Source organism: Podarcis melisellensis (assembly GCF_964234715.1).
Source record: "Podarcis melisellensis genome assembly, chromosome: 18".
NCBI classification, from domain to species: domain Eukaryota; kingdom Metazoa; phylum Chordata; class Lepidosauria; order Squamata; family Lacertidae; genus Podarcis; species Podarcis melisellensis.
In genome coordinates, this window is record NC_138536.1 from 10,877,093 (window position 1) to 10,899,598 (window position 22,506).

At 50.1% G+C, this 22,506-nt stretch overlaps 1 protein-coding gene across 1 annotated transcript in view; it reads right to left on the reverse strand.

The window, feature by feature from the left end:
- MYO1F (myosin IF) overlaps positions 1-22,506 on the reverse strand; it is a 67,576-nt gene that overhangs the window by 8,969 nt on the left and 36,101 nt on the right. The window contains exons 5-23 of the mRNA XM_081895423.1: positions 21,602-21,689; positions 20,953-21,042; positions 20,486-20,617; positions 19,699-19,833; positions 18,979-19,111; positions 17,449-17,645; positions 15,742-15,822; positions 14,534-14,620; positions 13,916-14,002; positions 12,865-13,032; positions 12,509-12,594; positions 10,695-10,776; positions 9,164-9,270; positions 7,547-7,645; positions 4,924-5,068; positions 3,309-3,423; positions 2,116-2,285; positions 1,618-1,763; positions 208-354 (exon numbers count right to left, since the gene is read on the reverse strand). Coding sequence (XP_081751549.1) covers positions 208-354; positions 1,618-1,763; positions 2,116-2,285; positions 3,309-3,423; positions 4,924-5,068; positions 7,547-7,645; positions 9,164-9,270; positions 10,695-10,776; positions 12,509-12,594; positions 12,865-13,032; positions 13,916-14,002; positions 14,534-14,620; positions 15,742-15,822; positions 17,449-17,645; positions 18,979-19,111; positions 19,699-19,833; positions 20,486-20,617; positions 20,953-21,042; positions 21,602-21,689 — 2,295 coding nt within the window. The remainder of the gene's footprint in view (positions 1-207; positions 355-1,617; positions 1,764-2,115; positions 2,286-3,308; positions 3,424-4,923; positions 5,069-7,546; positions 7,646-9,163; positions 9,271-10,694; positions 10,777-12,508; positions 12,595-12,864; positions 13,033-13,915; positions 14,003-14,533; positions 14,621-15,741; positions 15,823-17,448; positions 17,646-18,978; positions 19,112-19,698; positions 19,834-20,485; positions 20,618-20,952; positions 21,043-21,601; positions 21,690-22,506) is intronic.

Below are 22,506 nucleotides of genomic sequence, written 5' to 3' on the forward strand. Positions count from 1 at the left end.
GTGGGCTCTGTGGTTTAACCCACAGCGCCACCTGCATCCCACATAATATCATACTTTTCACCTAATACATATTGCGGAAAACGCTACTGCTGTTTTAGAGGGGTTCTGAGTTAAGAACGGCAGGGCTGAGGAGGGAAACTGGGTCCATTTTCCTGCAACATTTTGGGAAAGGGCTGGCTTGTGTGTGTCGCTGGCCGTCCCGCTTACGTGTCGTTGAAGTTCAGGAGGAGTTTGCTGCGGGTCGCCTCTTCGTAGCGCTTGCAGAGGAGGCTGATGAGCTCCGTCTTGAAGATGGATTCCAAGAACGTGTCGGCCTCGGCTTCGTGGAGGATGAAGAAATCGTCTTGCCTCGTGCTGTGGTCGCCCCACCCCGGAAAAGCAAAACAGGAAACAGCCAGAGAAAAGAAGCCGTTAGTCCTCTTGGGAGACGGAGGAAGCGGGTGAGACGAGAGGGAGAGTGGCAGGGAGTCCCTCTGACCCCGAGATGGCCAAGCGCGGAGTGGAGGACCATTCCATTTTAATTCTCTGAATCGGAGGGTTGTGGGTTTGAGCCCCACATTGGGCAAAAGATTACTGGGTTTCAGATGACTCTTGGGGTCCCTCCAAGTTCTACAACTCAGCTTCCTGTTTAAATCAACCCTTTGTTCAAAACAATGAGGACTAGACTTTTGCTTCAATTTTCAGGGAAGAAGCTTAGAGGTGGCTTAGAGGGAAAGTAACTCATCATGCGAAAGGCTGGGCTGGATGAATCCCTAGCCGGAATTAAGATTGCCGGAAGAAATATCAACAACCTCAGATATGCAGATGACACAACCTTGATGGCAGAAAGTGAGGAGGAATTAAAGAACCTTTTATTGAGGGTGAAAGAGGAGAGCGCAAAATATGGTCTGAAGCTCAACATCAAAAAAACAAAGATCCTGGCCACTGGTCCCATAACCTCCTGGCAAATAGAAGGGGAAGAAATGGAGGCAGTGAGAGATTCTACTTTCTTGGGCTCCATGATCACTGAAGATGGTGACAGCAGCCACGAAATTAAAAGACGCCTGCTTCTTGGGAGAAAAGCAATGACAAACCTGGACAGCATCTTAAAAAGCAGAGACATCACCTTGCCAACAAAGGTCCATGTAGTTAAAGCCATGGTTTTCCCAGTAGTGATGTATGGAAGTGAGAGCTGGACCATCAAGAAGGCTGATCGCCGAAGAATGGATGCTTTTGAATTCTGGTGCTGGAGGAGACTCTTGAGAGTCCCATGGACTGCAAGAAGATCAAACCTCTCCATTCTGAAGGAAATCAGCCCTGAGTGCTCACTGGAAGGACAGATCCTGAAGCTGAGGCTCCAAGACTTTGGCCCCCTCATGAGAAGAGAAGACTCCCTGGAAAAGACCCTGATGTTGGGAAAGATGGAGGGCACAAGGAGAAGGGGACGACAGAGGACAAGATGGTGGGACAGTGTTCTCGAAGCTACCAGCATGAGTCTGACCAAACTGCAGGAGGCAGTGGAAGACAGGAGGGCCTGGCGTGCTCTGGTCCATAGGGTCACAAAGAGGCGGACATGACTAGACGACTAAACAACAACAAAGAGAGGAAGTGGCCGAAACAAAGAATGTGGCATCTCACCTGAGGGACACTCTGTTGACAGCCTGGACCTCCACTTTCTTCTTCAGGACCTCTCGGATCTGACCTTTTTCAGGTCCCTTTTTCACCTTCTCCCGGCCGATCATGTAGAGGTATTTGGGAGTCAGGATGAAGTCCCTCTTGATGGGCTGATGATGAGGAGGAGAAGGTGGTTGCCACGACCTCTCGAAGGGAGCGTGTGTCCCCCTGCCCTTACTCACCTTCCCCCCAAACTCAAAAACCAATATGTACTGGGCAAAAATTTCAGCTACGAACAAGGACGTCCTGAGTTCGAATCTCACGTGAAACTGACTGAGTGGCTCTTAGGCACCCCATTCCCCCTCGGTCTTCCCCATCTGTGAAATGGGGATTAAACGCTCCGATCTGCCTTGCACAGAACATTGGCAAGGTAAAACAGAGGTGACGTTTGTGAACATTTCAGTGCCAATGGAAGGGCAGGACTCTGGGTAAAGGATTTGGAAGGGGAAAGCTCCACCTTACCTTAAAGCGCCTGTCGTATTTGGTGACGGAGTCGGCGAAATCGACCCGTTCCCTCCTGGCCAAGAACTGACGCAGTTCAGGTTTGTCTTCCATGCCCAAATAGTCCCCCACGAAGTTCCGGTTGATGCTGTTGCGCCGCCTCTCTTTGAAGTTGTACAGGATGTGAGATGCTTTGGGGTTGGGAGAAAAAGAAGAGGCCGGTTTGAGAAGCAGCCAGGCAGACCTGGCCTTGGTCAAAATTAAAAACGCAAGGAGCTAGTCCTTAAGACTGCATACCCTTGTGCGTGCTTCTGACCAGTTTTTAAATCACATGGACAAAATTTGAAATGCAAGGCGTTAGTCCTTAAGGCTGCATACTGTGCTTGTGCTTCTGACCAGCTTTAAAAGCACACAGGCAAAATTGGAAAGCCAAGGTGCTAGTCCTGAAGACTGCACACTCTGCTCATGTTTCTGACCAGTTCTACAAATGCACAGGCAAAGTTAAAACCGTAAGGGGCTAGTTTCTTAAGCTTACATAATGTACTCATCTTTCTGACCAGATGATGATGATGATGATGATGATGATGATTAACGGCCTCAGCCCTGCATACCTGAAGGAGCATCTCCACCCCCATCGTTCTGCCTGGACACTGAGGTCCAGGTCTGAGGGCCTTCTGGCGGTTCCCTCTGTGCGAGAAGTGAGGTTACAGTGAACCAGGCAGAGGGCCTTCTTGGTGGTGGCACCCGCCCTGTGGAACGCCCTCCCAGCATTTGTCAAGGAAATAAGCAACAAACCTACTTTTAAAAGACATCTGAAGGCCTGTTTAGGGAAGTTTTTAATGTTTAATGCTGTATTGTGTTTTTAATATTCGATTGGGCGGGCTATAAATAATAATAATAATAATAATTTCCTCCCACCACCTGGATGAAATGTAATTAGATTGTAATGTCCTTGGGGCAGAGACCTTGTCCTCTTAAATGATGCTACGCTGGAGGGATGTTGATAGCTCAATGATCCCAACAACGGTCAAAATGGCTGTAAACTGCTTTAAAGGCCTTCTTCAGGGTGGTGGAAAAGGGAGATAAATTACCTTCTCTCTCTCTCTCTCTCTCTCTCTCTCTCTCTCTCTCTCTCATCATCATCATCATCATCACCACCCTGCTTCTCTCTCCACCCTCCCTGAAACATTGGAGTGTTTGTGGACACCCCTTACCTTCTTCCCGCATTTGCTCATATTTCCGGATCGCGATGTGGCGCCGCCAAGCTTTCTGGATTACGCGGGCGTATCCGTCAAACTTCCGTTCCCGCATCTCCTCTAGCAGAAAGAGCTGAGTGGCGACGAAGGTGGGAGGGAGAGAGAAAGAGAACTAAAGGATTGTATCAGAAGGCGATCTATCCAAAGCTAAGGGGGGGGGGTGAGGAGGAACCCATTCCCCCTTCCCTTTGAACTTCCCCCCTGCTCCCCCCAAATCTTCTTTAAAGCGTACAAGAAGATGTCTTCCACTTAGTGGTGGCTGATGCCCAGATTTATTTCTGTTGGTAGTGCGAGTCTTGGGCATTGGCATGGCTCCCGCAAAATATGCTAGGATGCTCTCAGGGACGAGTTGGATGCAGATAAGTGGTGGGAGGAAGCAGCCAGGGGACCCCCAAGGGAGGGAGGCTCACAGCCTGGGGAGAGGTGTGGGTGGGAAGACAATGAGGGAGAAGACTTGGATGGGGAGATGTCAGAAGTGGAAGATGTAACAGGGCTTAGTGAGCAGGGAGAGTCTGTGGAAGAGAGCAGTCCAGAATTGGAGGCAGAAGCTGGGCAGGAGTTGAGGGAGGACAAGAGGCAGAGATGGTGAAGAGCCTCCTGCTGCAAGAAGCTCCCCTCCTTGCTGGTCTCCCAGAGGCATGAAAGGGGCGGAGGAGAGGCTGGCTTCACACAGAGTCTCTGATTGCTCAAAAATAGCCCCAGAGAAGAGGGGATTTAGCTCCATCTGATACGCAGGCTGAGACCCTCCCTGCCCACAGACTGTCTCACCAGAGTGGTCCATGCTCTGGTTATCCCCCGCTTGGACCTCTGCAATGTGCTCTGTGAGGGGCTACCTTTGAAGGTGACTCAGAAACTGAAACTAATCCAGAATGCGGCTGCCAGACTGGGGACTGGGAGCGGCTGATGGGACCAGTCCTGAAAGATCGACACTGCCTCCCAGTACATTTCTGGGCACAATTCAGAGTGTTGGTGCTAAAGTCCTAAACAGCCTTGGCCCTCTATATGTGAAGGAGCGTCTCCAACCCCATCGTTCAGCCCGGACACCGAGGTCCAGCTCTGAGAGCCTTCTGGCGGTTCCCTCACTGTAATAAGTGAGGCTACAGGGAAGCAGGCAGAGGGGCTTCTTGGTGGTGGCACCTGCCCTGTGGAACACCCTCCCACCACATGTCAAGGAAATAAACAACTATCTGTCTTTTAGAAGACATCTGAAGGCAGCCCTGTATTGGGAAGTTTTTAAAGTTGGATGTATAACTGTGTTTTAATTATTGGAAGCTGCCCAGAGCGGCTGGGGAACCCAGTCAGATGCGTGGCATATAAATATTATTATTATTATTAGAAGTTTGGGAAGCAGCTTCACTTGCCTGGGCTGCCTCTTCCTCCTCTTCCTCCTCTTCCTCCAGCCCCCAGCCAGGATGGCCACAGACTGGAGCAGAGTGGGCACAGGGGGAGTGTAGCCTAGTGGGTTCAGGCGAAACGGGGGAGTAGCAAAAAAAGCAAGGCCATCCGGATCGTGCAACCTGGCCAAACCCGAACCCAAGTCCCAGATCCTCTGACACCAGAGCGTTCTGCTTACCGACTCGGGGTTCTTGACGAAAACCTTGGAGCGGCCCATCTGGTACTGATCCGCGTCCATGTTGACGGACCGCAGCAAGTGCTGGACCCCCTGGCGCTCATCTCCCTGCCACCTGGGCCACGTCTCTGGGGTCAGGATGGCGTACCTGCCGGGGAGGGGGGGCAAACACACTTTGCTCAGGGACACCTGGAGATATTGGGGAATCCCAGCAGGAATGGGAAAGTACGGGGGCGTCGTTGGTGGGGAGGGCTGGGAGGGACCTGCCTTTTAACATAAGGTTACCAGATTTTTTCCAATGAATCCAGGGACTAAATAAATAAATACTACATGTTTGGGACGTTGATGCTACAGCAATGGCGGTGGCAGAGGGGTGGCCACCGCCTTGACCTCAACCGCCACGTTTCCCCTTCCTCCGAGGCTTCTATCTCCTTTCTCCATGAGCCTGGGCAGCCCCCGAGTTGTTGGTTCTTTGGTGGTGGTGGGGAAGCAATGTGTGGTGGGTCAGGCATGGAAGGCGGAGAAGGAGGGTTGAGAGCAGCGGTGGTGGTGAGGCTAGGCCAGCGCGATGCCTCCCTTCCCATCGGAGCAGCCCCAATCCCATTCCTACTTGCGTGCAAGCAGGAGTTGGGAGGCTGCTCCGATAGGCAGCGTGAAGCCTCCCTTCACAGCTTAGTTGCTGGGATCAGGGAAGGCGGAGGCAGCCCAAAAGCTGCATCTTTGAGCCCCTGCACCACCATCATATGGGGACTTCCCAGCAGCTCCTGAAGCCAGCCAGAGCCAACTGCTCCGGGCTGCTGAGACTGCCGCTGCTGCGTTTCCCAGGGACATTAGATGAAATCCGGGGACATTCCGGGGATGCAATTTGTCCAGGGACTTAGTCGCAAATCCGGACACTGTACCCGGGAAACGGGGACATCTGATAACCCTATTTAACACCAGCTAAACATCGCAATATACTGATATATCACCATGTCTGAAATAAGGGTGGAGCCAAGTAGAGGCTTCACGGTCCCCCCCCCCCCGCATCGTAAATTTTGCACAGCACACAAACACATGGTGATTCACAATAGATACCAAAAATTCTGAAACCAATACTGTCTTTTAATATGGACTTGAAACTGGTTTTTGGTTATATATCGCTCAGCCCTAGCGGTGGGTAGTCTAGAGGGCTCTGAAACCTGCTGCCTTCTGCTCCTCCCATAATATTCTGCTAAAACTGTGCTTTTGGGGTGCCCTGTGTATCACCTTGCTAGCGAAACGCAGCCGCCTGCCATCTTAATTTGCCCAGAGGTGTGTATATGTGCCTAGATCACCATATGCAAATGATAAGCAGATTTGTGTTCTGGGCGTGTACCCTGAGGCATTGCTAGGACGATTTAAAAACAAAATCAGGCTCTAACCTGGGGGGGGCAGTGGGGGCTTTTTTCCATCCTGGGAGAGTAGAACCAAAGGCAAAGAGGGAGCTGTTATGTATTGAAGTTCTCCCCCTGGCCACCAGGGGTATTGTGTACAGTGGTACCTCTGGTTGCGAACGGGATCCGTTCTGGAGCCTCGTTTGCAATATGAGCAGAACGCAACCCGCATCTGTGCAGGTCGCAATTTGATGCTTCTGCGCATGGGCATGACGTCATTTTGAGTGTCTGTGCATGCGCGAGCGGCAAAACCCAGAAGTAACCCGTTCCGTTACTTCCGGGTCGCCATGGGACGTATTCTGAAAGAACGTAACCTGAACCGAACATAACAAAGAGGTATGACTGTATATAGTTTTCACTCAGGTCCACATCAGTTAATTTAGGGAGGAAATCATGAATTGTTGTTGTTCCAATGTTGACAGCCGGCTGCCTATAAAAGCAGGTCGGCTGAGCTATTCAGTTCAGTTCAGTTCCAGCTTACTTATAAAGAACTACCGTATTTTTCGCCCCATAGGACGCACTTTTCCCCCTCCAAAAATGAAGGGGAAAATGGGTGTGTCCTATGGGGCGAATGCAGGCTTTTGCTGAAGCCTGGAGAGCGAGAGGCATCGGTGCGCACCGACCCCTCCCACTCTCCAGGCTTCAGGAAGCTATCCGCAAGCCTTGCAAGCCCGGCGGGAGTTCCCGCGGGCTCGCAAGGCTTGCGGGCAGTAGCCTGCAGCCCCGGCGAGTGTCCGCAAGCCTCGCGCGCCCAGCGGGAGGTCCCGCCGGGTGCACAAGGCTTGGGGCAGCAGCCTGCCGCCCGAAGCACGCAGAGCCCTCCGGAGGGTGCCCCGTGCTTCGGGCAGGCATGTGCAAGGCTTGGGGCGGCAGCCGCGGCTGGGGGGAAAATTTTTTTTTTTATTCATTTCCCCCCCCCCAAAAAAACGAGGTGCGTCCTATGGGCCGGTGCGCCCTATAGGACGAAAAATACGGTACTTGGAGAAATCTCTGTGACATCTGCTATGTCCACCAACTACTTAATAGGGGTCTAGTGGGGGGTCTGCAGAACCCACCTTCTGTTATAAAGGTGAAAAAGCATGGAAGCCCAGCCTGGCAGCCCCTCCCCACTTCCGACCCCCAGGAAGTAATAAAATAATAATAATAATAATTGATTATTTATACCCCGCCCATCTGGCTGAGTTTCCCCCGCCACTCTGGTCTCTGCCTACCTCTGCAGGAATTTGTGGAATAGCCTGCGATAGGCGAAACCCGCTCTGCGGACTCTGATGTTCTCCTTCAGCCCCAGATACTCCACTTGGTGTTTCACCCTGAAAGAGAGGAAGAGCTGCCTTGGTTCTTTGTTTTCAAGAGAGTGCTGTAAATGTCTTAGAAGAGGCATTCCAATCTCCCTACTGTAGGACAGAACAGTGGCGCAGCGTGGGTTATCAACACCCGGGGCAAGGCAAGTAATTTGCGCCCCCTAACCCGTGGATTTGCGCCCCCTAACCCGTGGATTTCCCTAACCCCCCGATGTTGCGCCCGGTGCGGCCGGCCCCCCCTGCACCCCCCACGCTACGCCACTGGGACAGAATGCCTCTTCGAAGGTGCAGCTTGCCACCTGTGTGCCTTTTTGTCTGACCCAGAAGGTAACGCCTTTTAAGATATATGAATTTGTGAAATTCTTTCTTTGCCTCTCTCACATTGTAGGAGATATAAATAGACAGGATTGTAAGTTGTTTTTATATGCGATGACGGCAGCAAGAATACTATTGGCACAAAAATGGAAACAAGAAGAACTACCGACGAAAGAAGAATGGAGGATGGAATTAATGGACTATGCAGAACTGCATAAATTAACAGGAAGGATTCGAAACCTGCAGGGACCAGAGATTCATAGAAGACTGGAGCAAATAGATGAACTATTTGAAAAGTAATTGTAATGAACAGATTATGCTAGTAGGATTGCAAGAGGTTTTGTAAGGAGGACTATTTGAAATATTGCAAGAAAGACTATGAGGAGAACTATTAGTTAGTGAAGGGTAATAGAGAAATTAAGAAATGCAGAATAAGTGATAAAAATGGAAAATCATCAGAGGAGTTGACGGAAGTCAAAAAGAATGTATAAGATAAGAAATTACTGGTACGTTATATGAATGTTGGAAATGATATGTTAAAAAAAATTATATATATATATGAGAAGGGAATGCCTCTCTTAAGGGAAGCTCCCCTCTTGTCATCCTCTCTAAGACACAGCTTGCCTTTCTCATTCCTCATCCTCCCACCGAAGAGAGAATGGTTTTTCTAAGACAGGGTTTTGCAATCCACATTCTCCCTCTCTCAAGCAGCATAGAATGCCTCTTCTGAGATGAGACATTCAATAATAATAATAATAATAATAATAATAATAATAATAATAATAATTCATTATTTGTACCCCGCCCATCTGGCTGGGTTTCCCCAGCCACTCTGGGCGGCTCCCAACAAAGATTAAAAATACATTAAAATGTCACACATTAAAAGCTTCCCTGAGCAGGGCTGCCTTCAGATGTCTTCTAAATGTCAGGTAGTTGTTTATCTCTTTGACATCTGATGCGAGAGTGTTCCACAGGGCAGGCGCCACCACCGAGAAGGCCCTCTGCAGCGATGCCTCTGAACACCAGTTGCTGGAAACCGAAGGAGGGGAGAGCTGCTCTTGTGTTCGAATTCTGCTTGGGGGTTTCCCACAGTTGGCCACTGTGAGAAGAGGATGCTGGACCAGATGGGCCATTGGCCTGATCCAGGCAGGACTCTCCTCATGTTCTCAGTTCTCAGTTGTCCGATCTGGGTCTCCCGCCGTCCTTTCTTACCTGCTCTCCTCCCAGTCTCTTGGTCTCTTGGTCTCGTTGGGTTTGATGCAGCGGATGTAGTGAGGGGTGCACTTCATCAAGGTGTTCACAAGATCATTGGCCTGCCTCTTTTAGGGAAATAATAATAATAATAATAATAATTATATTATTTATTCCCAGCCTGTCTGGCAGGGTTGCCCCAGCCACACATATAAAAACATAATGAAACATCAAACGTTCACCATAACAATTTGATCCAATACAAATAAAGTCACAATAACTTTAAAATAAACAGGTAAAGGTAAAGGGACCCCTGACCATTAGGTCCAGCCATGGCCGACTCTGGGGTTGCGGCGCTCATCTCGCTTTACTGGCTGAGGGAGCCGATGTACAGCTTCCGGGTCATGTGGCCAGCAGGTCTAAGCCGCTTCTGGCGAACCAGAGCAGCGCACGGCTTCCCGCCGGAGTGGTACCTATTTATCTACTTGCACTTTGATGTGCTTTCGAACTGCTAGGTTAGCAGGAGCTGGGACCGAGCAACGGGAGCTCACCCCGTCGCAGGGATTCGAACTGCCGACCTTCTGATCAGCAAGCCCAATTCTCAGTGGTTTAGATCACAGCGCCACCCGCGTCCCTTAAAATAATCAACTTATATCAAATAAAGCTATATTCAGCAATCAATTAGAATGCAATAATAAACAATAAAATTAAATCAGCAGATTATAATTAAACAGTTCACACTTATCAATTACAAGAAAGAATAGTTAAACTATAGTAAGTAAAAATAACTGCAAGTCACAAGAGTGCAGCTGGCACTCTTCCCAGCTGCTTTTGCTGTTCTCAAAGTCTGGGAAAGGTTCCCAGGACTTGATCAAGATTTCCCAAACTTGGGCCGCTAGCTGTTGTTGGACTACAATTCCCATCATCCCTGACCACAGGTCCTGCTAGCTAGGGATGATGGGACTTGTAGTCCAACACCAACTGGAGACCCAAGTCTGGGAAATCCTGGGCTGGATGGTGGAGCAAGGCAGGTGGGAAAAGCCATTGCCTGATGGACAGCAGAAGACACAGGTTTTTTGGTGTTACCCAGCCCAGGGTGCAAATGACAGGAATGAGCCAATCACAGGAAGCAAGCGGAGTTAACTCTTTATTAGGAAAAGCAGGATCTGCACAGCAGCACCAGGCCTAATGAGCACAGCAACTCTTCTTCAGTGGGTCTTGAAGGTCCCTGCCTCCCCACAACCATCTAAGACCCCTTCTGTCCGGTCTTCCCCCAAGCAATCGGAGACTATGCCTGCATGCAGCCAACCTCTCCTCCGCCCCTTTCATGCCTCTCCTGGTTCTGGGAGACCAGAGGGAGGGGAATTTGCTGCAGCAGGAGGGGGAGAAATCCGTGACTCTTCACCAGACAGACTTCTTCTCTGCCTCTTGGTCTCCCTCCTCTCCTGCTTCTGCCTCCGATTCTGGACTTCATAATACATGGATAGTTTTATCCTACGCAAATGCTTCCTAGCTTCAGCTATGAAACAGATCAGGCCAAACGAAGACTCACCTTAATTTTGGATCCCGCTGTGGTGGGTCTCCCTTTCTTATCCGCGTCGAGTTTTTCTGGGAAGAGTCCCCGGATGAACCCGCTGGGAGGCGAAAGGTTTGGGGGCCTGGTTATGTCAAGCCAATAAACCCCACCCCACATTCCCCGAAAGAGAGAACTGAGGTAGCAGATAAGGCAGTCAGACCAAGGGAGTTGGTTAATAATAATAATAATAATAATAATAATAATAATAATAATAATAATTAGTGCCATGAACTTTCCCAAGCACACTCATGAGGTCTAGTAACTTCATGCTCCATTTTTAAGGCAGAAGCTGGGTGAGAGTGTGAGAGTACACACATAGCCCCAAAGCCAATGTACCCTCGCCTGCTTTTTCTCTGCCCCCTTTCATTGACCAAACAGAGGGATCTGGCAATAATACTAAGAATAGTTGTTGTTGTTGTTGTTAATAATAATTATCATTATTCATACCCCACTCATCTGGCTGGCCTACCCCAGCCTCTCTGGGTGGCTTCCAACATATATGAAAACATAATAAAACATTAAACCTTAAAAAGCTTCCCTACGCAGGGCTGGTTTCAGATGTCTTCTCTAAAGGTTGAATAGATGGGCAGGAGAGCCTCCTTTTCCAGGTAGGGTCTACCTTCCTCAAACTTTCCGCTGTTGTCAACACGACTCAGGACAGCTGGTTAATTCTTAAATATTTTTGTCCACCCCACGTCCCCTCCACCCTGCTTGTCCATGACCCTGGGAATAGCCAGTGTGGTGTAGTGGTTAGAGCAGTGGTTCGCAAAGTGGGTGATACTGCCCCCCAGGTGGTTGTGGTGGGATTAACTATTCTTAATAATAATAATAATAATAATAATAATAATAATAATAATAATTTATTTATTTATACCCCGCCCATCTGGCTGGGTTTCCTTAGCCACCCTGGGCAGCTTCCAACAGAACACTAAAATACAATAACCTATTAAACATTAAAAGCTTCCCTAAACAGGGCTGCCTTCAGATGTCTTCTAAAAGTCAGATAGTTGTTGTTCTCTTTGACATCTGGTGGGAGGGCGTTGTTCCACAGGGCGGGCGCCACCACCGAGAAGGCCTTCTGCCTGATTCCCTGTAACCTCACTTCTTGCAAGGAGGGAACCACCAGAAGGCCCTCAGTGCTGGACCTCAGTGTCCGGTCAGAACGATGGGGGTGGAGACGCTCCTTCAGGTATACTGGACCAAGGCTGTTTAGGGCTTTAAAGGTCAGCACCAACACTTTGAATTGTGGTCGGAAATGTACTGGGAGCCAGTGTAGGTCTTTCAAGACCGGTGTTATATGGTCTTGGCGGCCGCTCCCAGTCCCCAGTCTAGCTGCCACATTCTGGATTAGTTGTAGTTTCCGGGTCACCTTCAAAGGTAGCCCCGCATAGAGCGCATGGCAGTAGTCCAAGCGGGAGATAACCAGAGCATGCACCACCCTGGCGAGACAGTCCGCAGGCAGATAGGGTCTCAGCCTACGTACCAGTTGGAGCTGATAAACAGCTGCCCTGGACTCACTCACATCTGAGAAGAGAATGCCTCTTCTGAACAGATAATCTCTATGTAGTTCAGGACTGAGTGCCTCTTCTAAACAGACGTGTCTCTCCATGTCTTGCATACTGCAGGGACTGAATCTTATTCTGTCAAGGATAGGGGAACCAGCAGCCCCTCCAGAAGCCACTGAATTTCACCTGGTTTCCCATCCTGGATCTAGCATATTCCCAGAGCCTGTTTCTAACTTCCAGATGTTTCCGGGGAAACTCACGACCGCAAGGATCCCGGCAACTTACAATTCGCTGCTTTGCATCAACTCGATCAAGTCTGTGAAGAGCACGTCCCGGTTGCGTTCGCAGAAGCCGCTCACGTCGTAGGAGACCTGGAAACGAGCGCCATGGAATCTTAGGACGGCGGAGTTGGAAGAGGGGTCCCCCAAGGGTCATCCAGACTAAACCCCTGCAATGCAGGAGTCACAAACAGAGAATGCCCAGCAGCTGCCGCATGTGTAGAAATGAAATGAAGGGGGGAAGGATCTCAAGAGTTTTACTTAAAAATGGGCTTTAAAAGCAAAATAATATGAGGATAGCAAATTAGCTAATTGGGAACCACTGATGTAGATAAGAATAGCGCCCCACAGAGCTCCAGAGACCTTGCCAGCGTAATGGTGGATGATGAATCCCATATTGGACCCATTGAAATGTTCGTGGTTCCCCACAGCTGACTGCAGCTTCTGAAGGAGTGTCTGGTCAGCTCCATCGCCCTTGGCGTACACAGTGGCGCAGACATCGTCCAAGACGCTCATGATGCCAGGAGGATTCTGGGAGTTGAAAGAAAAGAGTGGAGGGGGGCTAATTACGTCCTGATTCAGCCTTGCTGGCATTCAGCCTGTTCTCTATGTTAGAATTCCTGCTCCCTGGTTGCAGTCATGGGATTGTTGTCTATCACATGTCGGTGTATGTTTTGACTCCACAGAGTGGGAAGTGACGGAGACAGGATGTTTGTGTTCCTGTGTTCCGTGAAGTGGGACTGTTGTCCTTTGTTCTTTACCTCTTTGCTGTCTGATGCTAGAGAGAGAGGGAGCCATGTTGCAGTGCTCTGTGTGTGTTTATATGTAAATAAAGTAGATTAGCCAAAATGCTGAGTTGCTGAGGTCTGTTACGCAACTGCGCAAACTCTGCGGATCTCTAAGTGTGCCGGTGTCTGTTGGCATCGGTCGCTGTGATGTTCGGGCTGAAGAAAGCTTTTGAAGCTCCCAAACGAACGACCAGGAAGGAGAGAACATGCCAGTCGAGCATGTGTCTCTGCCAGGGTCCTACTCGAGTGTAGGCTGAACTCCCGACACTTTATGCACACATTTTGGGTCGCACCCAACTAAATTCTACTCAGAGCAGGTGTGTTAAAACGAATGGAATTAAGGCACACATGCCTTTAAGTCTGAATGGGCTTCCTCTGAGTACGGCTATGTACACACCACCCATCGCAAGCCCACGAGTGCCAAAGAACCATGGGAAATGTCATTGGTTCAGGGTGCTGGGAATCATAGCTCTCTGAGGGGTGAACTACAGTTCCCAGGGTTATTTTTTCGGAGGAAGTCATGTGATTTAAATATACAGGGTATAGGAGTCTATGCTCAACCATTCCTTTACACCTTTTGTTTTGTAAAAGGGGACTTTTTGCCGGGGGGGGGGAGGTTCTCTTACCAACTTGTTTTCGATGAGGTCACACACCACTTTGTTGTTGAAATATTCGATTGGGGTCCATTTGATCCCTTCCTGCACATACTCTTCCTAAGGCAAAGAGAACGAGCTGGAAATGCGAGGTTTTTTTATTTTCAAAGAAACCACAACATATCAAGAATTGAGGAGTTAACTCTTGATGTCACCCTGATTGATGTGTGGGGAGGCCATCTGTCAAGTGACTTAGATGGGCAACACTTGCTGACTTTGTTTTTAGAAAACCCCCTCTTTTCACCTTGAAAGGGGGTGGGGGAGGAAACCCTTTCCAAACTCCAGGTTTTTTTTCTTGCTATATAATACAGTTGTAAGGCTGTCATCACTCTGCAGTTGATGGCTGCTGTAGCTCCAGCATTACAGCAGAATATTGGGCAGGCAAGCCAGCAGGATATGTTTGTTCATTTCATTTAGACTCTGCATTTCTATATTAAAATACATTCAAGGTGGCATGCATAGATATCAGCAACAAACCGGTTAAAGGCGTTTAAATGTTTAATGACTTGCCTACTGCAGGTGGGAAGAGCCAGAAGAAAATGCAAGGAAAGAGTATTGGGGGCCATTCGCCCTCCTGAGCCCTGTCCTCACCTGCTCAGCTTTCAGGGTCAGCTCGATGAAGATCTGCTGCAGCTTTTCATTCACAAAGTTGATGCAGAATTGCTCAAAGCCATTTCTCTGATGGGAGGAGAAAGATTAAAAGGCATTACCTCTCTCGCCATGACCTGTGATCCACACGATGGTCACCTACAGACTTGATTATTGTAACTCGCTCTACGTGGGGCTGCCCTTGAGACTGATCCAGAAACTCCAGCGGGTGCAGAATGTCGCGGTGAGACTCCTTACGGGGTCCTCGCCGTGGGATCACATTCACCCGGTGCTGTACCAGCCGCACTGGCTCCCGGTGGAGTACAGGATCAGGTTTAAGGTGCTGGTTTTAACCTTTAAAGCCCTATACGGCCTAGGACCCTCGGACCTACGGGACTGCCTCTCCTGGTATGTCCCACGGAGGTCCTTACAGTCTTCAAACAAAAACATCTTGGAGGTCCCGGGCCACAGGGAGGTTAGGCTGGCCTCAACCAGAGCCAGGGCTTTTTCGGCTGTGGCCCCGATCTGTTGGAACGCTCTGTCCCAAGAGACCAGGGCCCTGCGGGACTTCACATCTTTCCGCAGGGCCTGCAAGACAGAGCTGTTCCACCAGGCCTTTGGCCAGGGCACAGCCTGACTCCCTCCTTTGGCAATCCTCCCAGAACTTTAGCCCAATGGTTGCCATTAATTTAATTTGAATTGATTTTAGAATGAATTGAATTTAGAATGCTGTGTTACTTTTATTGTTGTTAGCCGCTCTGAGCCCTGCTTCGCCTGGGGAGGGCGGGATATAAATAAATATTATTATTAATAATAATAATCATATCACAGGGAACAGAGACATGCCCAGTTCAGGTCACAAACTGTGGCGATCAGTGTATTGTGGTTTCTGGAGACGGCGAGAGAATTAAAGCCCCGCACCTATCTTCTAAATCTGGGGTGGTTTTTCAAAGTGAGATCCATGTTCCCCTTGGGTGAAGCTTCTGGGGGCCATATGGCAGTGGTGGGCGGAGCCAGAGGTCAAAGTGGGCGGGGCAGTGCATGCAAATGTCTCTCCTGCACCCTCTCACAGAGACACCCCTCTTGACCCTTCATCCCAGCAAGCGAGAGGCATTATCAGAGTTCAAGGACCCATTTTCAGCCAGGTGAAAAGGCTCAAGGAGGTGTGAAGCAGGGCCTTGAGAGGGGCTGCTCTGAAAAAAGACGCCTACCTGGAATATTTCAAACCCATAAATGTCCAGAACGCCAACGCTGTATTCCTCGTGCGGCTTCTGAATGGCTCTGTTGATGGACTTGAGGCAAAGGAGAGAGGATTGGTTACCATCCAAACATGGCGGAAGGATGACAAGAAGGTTGCACAAATGCAGAGCGGACAACCGAGGAACCGGCAGCAAAGCAGGCTGCCATCTTGCCCAAACCACTAACCACTAAGCAAAGGGTTGCTTCCAGCTAAGTTCCACTCAGAGTAAGCCCATTGGACTTAATGTGCCCAAGTAAACCCTTTCCATGGTTTTCAAGGGATCTCATGTAGGACCAATGGTGGATCCTGCCGAATAGTCCCCCCACTCCTCTATTTCAAAGACCCATAGAACTGGAAGCGACGAACAGGCGGCTCTCGTCTTTCTATGTTCGGTTTTTAAAGGATCATACATCTGGAAGGAAGAAATGGGCCACCATCTTGTTCCAACACTCTCAGGCTATTCCTCCCATCCATATTTGGTGTTCAAAGAATGACAGAGTTGGAAGCAAGAAACAGGCTGCTCTCCAAACAAGTCTCATCCTTCCATTAATGGTTTTGAAGGAACCATAGAACTGGAAGTGATGAATGGCCCACTCTCACACTTCCATATTTGCTTTCCAAGGTACCATAGAGTCGGAAGAGAGAAGAAGACTAGTCTCACCCTTCCATATTTGATTATGGCGGCTAATGGATTGAGGTTGAATCCTGACAAGGCAGAAGTGCTGTTCTTGGGGGACAGGGGGGTGGGCAGGTGTGGGGGACTCCCTGGTTCTGAATGGGGTCACTGTGCCCCTGAAGGACCAGGTGTGCAGCCTGGGAGTCATTTTGGACTCACAGCTGTCCATGGAGGCACAGGTCAATTCTGTGTCCAGGGCAGCTGTTTACCAGCTCCATCTGGTGCGCAGGCTGAGACCCTCCCTGCCCGCAGACTGTCTCGCCAGAGTGGTGCATGCTCTGGTTATCTCCTGCTTGGACTACTACAATGTGCTCTATGTGGGGCTACCTTGGAAGGTGACCCGGAAACTACAACTAATCCAGAATGCAGCAGCCAGACTGGGGACTGGGAGTGGCCGCCAAGACCATATAACACCGGTCCTGAAAGACCTACATTGGCTCCCAGTACGTTTCCAAGCACAATTCAAAGTGTTGGCGTTGACCCTGAAAACCCTAAATGGCCTCAGTCCAGTATACCTGAAGGAGCGTCTCTACCCCCATCGTTCTGCCCAGACACTGAGGTCCAGCACCAAGGGCCTTCTGGCCGTTCCCTCACTACGAGAAGCCAAGTTACAGGGAACCAGGCAGGGGGCCTTCTTGGTGGTGGCGCCCGCCCTGTGGAACACCCTCCCATCAGATGTCAAAGAGAAGAACAACTACCTGACATTTAGAAGACATCTGAAGGCAGCCCTGTTCGGGGAAGTTTTAATGTATTTTTTATCTTTGTTGGAAGCTGCCCAGAGTGGCTGGGGAAACTCAGCCAGATGGGCGGGGTGCAAATAATAAATTATTATTATTATTGAAAGAACCATCGAGTTGGAAGCTATGAAGGGGCTGCCATCTTGTCCCAATGCTTTTGGGATCCAAAGAACCACAGAGTTGGAAGCGATAGACAAGACTCCCTGTTGCCCCAGTGGCCCCAGCCTCCCCTAACACCCTGGACCAGGATGAGGCCCGTCCTCACCTCCACAAGGAAGTCAAAGACTCGGGAGTACAGCCCCTTGGCCAGGGCGTCGCGGGTGTAGGAAGCTTGCTCGACATTGAGGGTCACGTTGATCGACTCCTTCCGGTTCCCCCATTTGCTGTCCATTTTCCGGCTGGTCAGCTTGTCATTGAGTCGGTTCTTGTCGATCCCCAGGAGGTAGGCAGGAAAGGCCAGCACTGGGGTTGGGAGGGAGAGGCAGCTGAGCATCTCTAGAGGGGCCTGTGGAACTCACGGCCACTGCATAACCCTGGATTTCAGGGCTAGGGAATGGTCTTCACAACAACCTTGTAGGGTAGTTCGGTTCGCACTCCCTTGCTTGGGCCACAAAGATTGCCTGACGAACTTGCGGTAGGTTGCCTCAAGCCTAACCCATGGGTAGGCAAACTAAGGTCTGCGGGCCAGATCAGGCCCAATTGCCTTCTGGATCCGGCCCACAGATGGTCCGGGAATCGCCGCATGGATCGCCAGTGCGCACGCTCCTTCCCTCTCCCTCTCTCTCCCTCCCATGGCGGTGCTGGTTGCGCCTCCTCTCTCCCTCCCACCTCCTGGCTTCTCCCTGCCCTGCCTAGAGGAGGAAAGGAGGGGCTGGGCTTTGATGGTGCCAGCAGCAGCAGCAGCAGCGCTTGAACGCCTGCCATTTTAAGCAGCCCCTGCCGTTCGCAAGACACAGGTAAGCAGCCACCAGGGCTTGTGGGACACTCCCAGATTTACAGAAGGCGTCCCGGTTCCTGATTTGAACTGTAATTAAAATTCCAGTTATGTCTTAAGGATGCCTCATATCTATGATTAAAGGGGGGAGGGAATGAAGGTTTTATGGTCTTTTTTGGGGGGTCATACTGATGTATATTTTACTCTATATTTTACTCTAGGACATGGGTAGGCAAACTAAGGCCCAAGGGCCGGATCCGGCCCACTCACCTTCTACATCCGGTCCGCAGATGGTCCGGGAATCAGTGTGTTTTTACACGAGTAGAATGTGTTATTTAAAATGCATCTCTGGGTTATTGGTGGGGCATAGGAATTCGTTCATTATTTTTTTCCAAACTGTAGTCCTGCCCACCACATGGTCTGAGGGACAGTGGACCGGCCCCCTGCTGAAAAAGTTTGCTGATCCCTGCTATCCTAATCTTCTATCTATGGTAATCATTAATCAATTTTAAAACATTTATCTCCGATGCCTCTTGAAGGACACTTTGCATGAGAAAAGCACATCCTACTCCCTCTCTCTCAGGCTAGGGCAAGTTTCTTACACACACACACGCACACACTGTCCCTACTCTCCAGCTGTGAATCGGGGCAGGTGAGGGGCGTGGCTTAGATAAAAGGGGCGTGGCCATGGGGTCCCGAAAGACCGTGTTTTCTCCCCCTCTGGGCTTGAGGTTCCCCAGGCCTTTTGCACCGCTTCATTTGGAGCAATATTTCATAGGGTCGTAGAACTGTAGCATTGGAGGGGACCCCAAGGGCCATCTAGTCCAGCCCCGCTGCAATGCAGGTTGGCAAGCAACTCACAATCTGGGCTCTCCACCTGGGCGTAGTTGCCCTGCTCCTGGAATCCGATGTTGCCGAGGTGAAGGATGCCGGCTGTGATCTGTAGGATGAGCTGTTTGTCTTGGCCAGAGATCCCGATGACGTCCATGGCGTTCTTGGGTGGTGTGGGGGGAAGCCCAGGGAAGAGAGAGAGAGAGGAAGTCCATCTTATAGCTGACTGCGAATAACAGCCAGTGGTTAAAAAGGTAAAGGGACCGCTGACCATTCGGTCCAGTCGTGACCGACTCTGGGGTTGCAGCACTCATCTTGCTTTACTGGCCAAGGGAGCCGGCATACAGCTTCCAGGTCATGTAGCCAGCATGACTAAGCCGCTTCTGGCGAACCAGAGCAGCGCACGGAAACGCCGTTTACCTTCCCGCCGGAGTGGTACTTATTTATCTACTTGCACTTTGACGTGCTTTCGAACTGCTAGGTTGGCAGGAGCAGGGACCAAGCAATGGGAGCTCACCCTGTTGCGGGGATTCGAACCGCCAACCTTCTGATCGGCAAGTCCTAGGATCTGTGGTTTAACCCACAACGCCACCTGCATCCCCAACAGCCAGTGGTTGCAGGTGCCCATTGGAGCTGATAGAGAGGCAGGGAGAGCATATAAGGGTGTTACAGATTTGGGAACGGGGGGACCCCTAAATAAATGGCAGGGTTTTGATGATTCGGGATGCGAAGGGGAAAATATGACCACACCATTGTCTCGTGGAATTCGCTCCGGTCGTCTGTTCCGTCCACTTTGTACGTTTCTGACTGGGACAGGTAGTAGTAGTAATCTGGGCTCATGATCCCCAAATTGTGCTTCTGGTCTTGGGAGGCCCCCTCAATGAGCTGAAAAACGAGAAAAAAAATATGCAACACAAACACAGATGGCAGGACTACCTAGATTTCTGCGTTGAGAGAATGTATGGAAGAGGCAATATTCTTTGTGCTCAAGGTTTGGAAGTTGCACTTTTAACAGATCTTGGGCATGGAAAAGTGCTTGACCATGCCTACTTCTGGCCGGGCAGTCGGTGCATAGTGGTGCATGTTGTGAGCTCATCCCTGTGCCTCCTTGCACAAGCACTTTTCTTTAATTTCTCAGTAGTTACAGGTAGGTAGCCGTGTTGATCTGCCATAGTCAAAACAAAATATAAAAATTCCTTCCAGTAGCACCTTAGAGACCAACTAAGTTTGTTATTGGTATGAGCTTTCGTGTGGTATCTGAAGAAGTGTGCATGCACACGAAAGCTCATACCAATAACAAACTTAGTTGGTCTCTGGAAGGAATTTTTTAAATCTAATTTCTTACCTTACAATAAAATTGCAAGGCTGTCACCACGCTGTACTTCACCTAAGCACCAGTAGGTGGCCACAGCCACTCCAGCATGGTTGCAGAACAGCAGGCAGGCGAGCAAGCAAGCAACAATACATTAGATATGCTTCTTAGGCAGATGGACATATAGACACTTAACTGACCCAACCCTGCTTCGCCAGCTCCTACCTGGTAATAGATATGGAAGTTCCTCTCGCTTTCGTTCTGGCTCACCACACGGGATTTTTCCAGCAGGAAGTTGGAGATCTTCCCTCCATCGGGCTCCCCTCCACGACTGAACTGGATCTCAAAGTACTTCCCCTGGCAGGGCGAGACGGAGACCCAGGCTCGTACTGAATGTTTGCCCTACTCAGAGTAGCCCCACTGAAACCAATGGGCATGAGTCACCAAGGCCCATTTGTTTCAAGTGCTCTCTGAGTAGAACTTAGCAGGAGACAACCCACAGCAGGTCATTTTGCAATTCCAGTTTTTCAGTGTAGGAATCTCAACTAAAAAACCCCCCCAGCATGTATTTTGGCTGCGTTTGGTCTCCTGCCTTGAGGTCCCCCATCCTGCCCTATTGTCAGCAGCAGCAACAACCAAAATTGGAGGCTCCAAGTCTTCGCTCCCCAAACAACGACCCTGCAGAGACTTACGAATCGACTGGAGTTGTTGTTCCGGACAGTCTTGGCATTGCCAAACGCTTCCAGCAGCGGGTTGGACTGGAGAATGATATCTTTAATGTGCTGTTAGGAAGAGAAACCAACATCAGTGGAACTGAGCAAGAGAGAGCAAGGCAAAATGGAACTGAGATGCCCTAAACCCTCACAGCATTTCTGAATCTAGTTTCCCCTCCTTTTGCAGAGTAAATAACTGAATTCAACCCAGGATCCTGACCTGGGGAACCCTCAACCTGACCTGTACCAATTCAGGGGCAAGGTGAATGTTCAGTTCAGGTTTTGTCATTTATTTGTGTTTTGTTAGCCTTGCTGGCTGGTGAGCAGAGGGCTCGATCCTGCAGGGCACTGCATCCCCAGCAGCTTCCCTGCAGGGAGCTGGCCAGTGAAGGAAGACCTGGCAGCCCCTCTGACCCATCTAACAGCCCCAGATTGCTCCGGAGACGGCCTGACTTGAGCAGGGGCGATCTAAGGCTGCTTTGAACTTGACTCAACCCACAGCCGGAGCCTAAATCTGCCCAAATCAGTTTGTCATCCAGCCAGATGTGGAGCCCAGATCTAGCCCATGGGACAGGAAGCAAGACTTCAGAACTGACTTGGGATAGGGTCAAAGGGCGAAATGACCTACCTGCACCTTTTCGCCACCTCCGGAAACTTTGGAAATGTACCCCATGATGTATTTGGCAGCCACCGTCTTCCCTGCACCACTCTCGCCGCTGAAACACACACATCAAAATGTCAGAAGCTGCTTTGTATACAGAGTCAGACCAACATGGTCTACCGGCATTGTTGACAGCCATCTGTCTCGAGAGACAGTGTGCTTTGGGGGGTGAAGTCAAACCGCTGCGTGAGCAGCACAGAAATGACCTCCCCAAACCAGGTCAGTGCGTCTGGAGGTCCTGGGATGCCTAGCCCTAGATGACAAGACCTGCCTTTCAGCCTTGCTGGCGTCCAAAGGAAATCAGAACAAGACCTTTGGCACCATCTTGGCTGCAGGAGTTGCCGGAAGGAGGCATGCAAAGCACCCTCCAACCACCAGGGCTGAATGAATAAATTTATTACGGTCATAGACCAGAAAAAACATAAAAAGCAACAATAGTTTACAAAGGGAATAATGGTGTCAATTAAAAATTGTAAAATTATACATAAATGCAATACACATATGCACACACACCCACCCACACACACATATATACACATATATGCACTACAGTATATGTATAGACTTAAAAAATGGGGGGGCTTGTCCAGGGGTCAAGTCTTTTACTTTTTTACAGCTAATGCCCTCCGCTTGATCGCAGCCGCAGAAAATTTGGCCACTTTCAGTGTTACTTCTGGGTTTTTATCTCCTAGTAGGCTGTCTTACCCATAGAGGCTAGTGGCACGGGGCGCCAGGGCACCAAGTTCTGGAGGGCGCCAGGGGAGAGGCGGAGGCTGGACGTGGCACCTCCTGGCATCGACTCGCCGCCCTCGCCCACCTCTGCCGTGCTGCACCGAAGCAGCACTGCGCCCGGAGCCTCCGTCTGCCGTGGC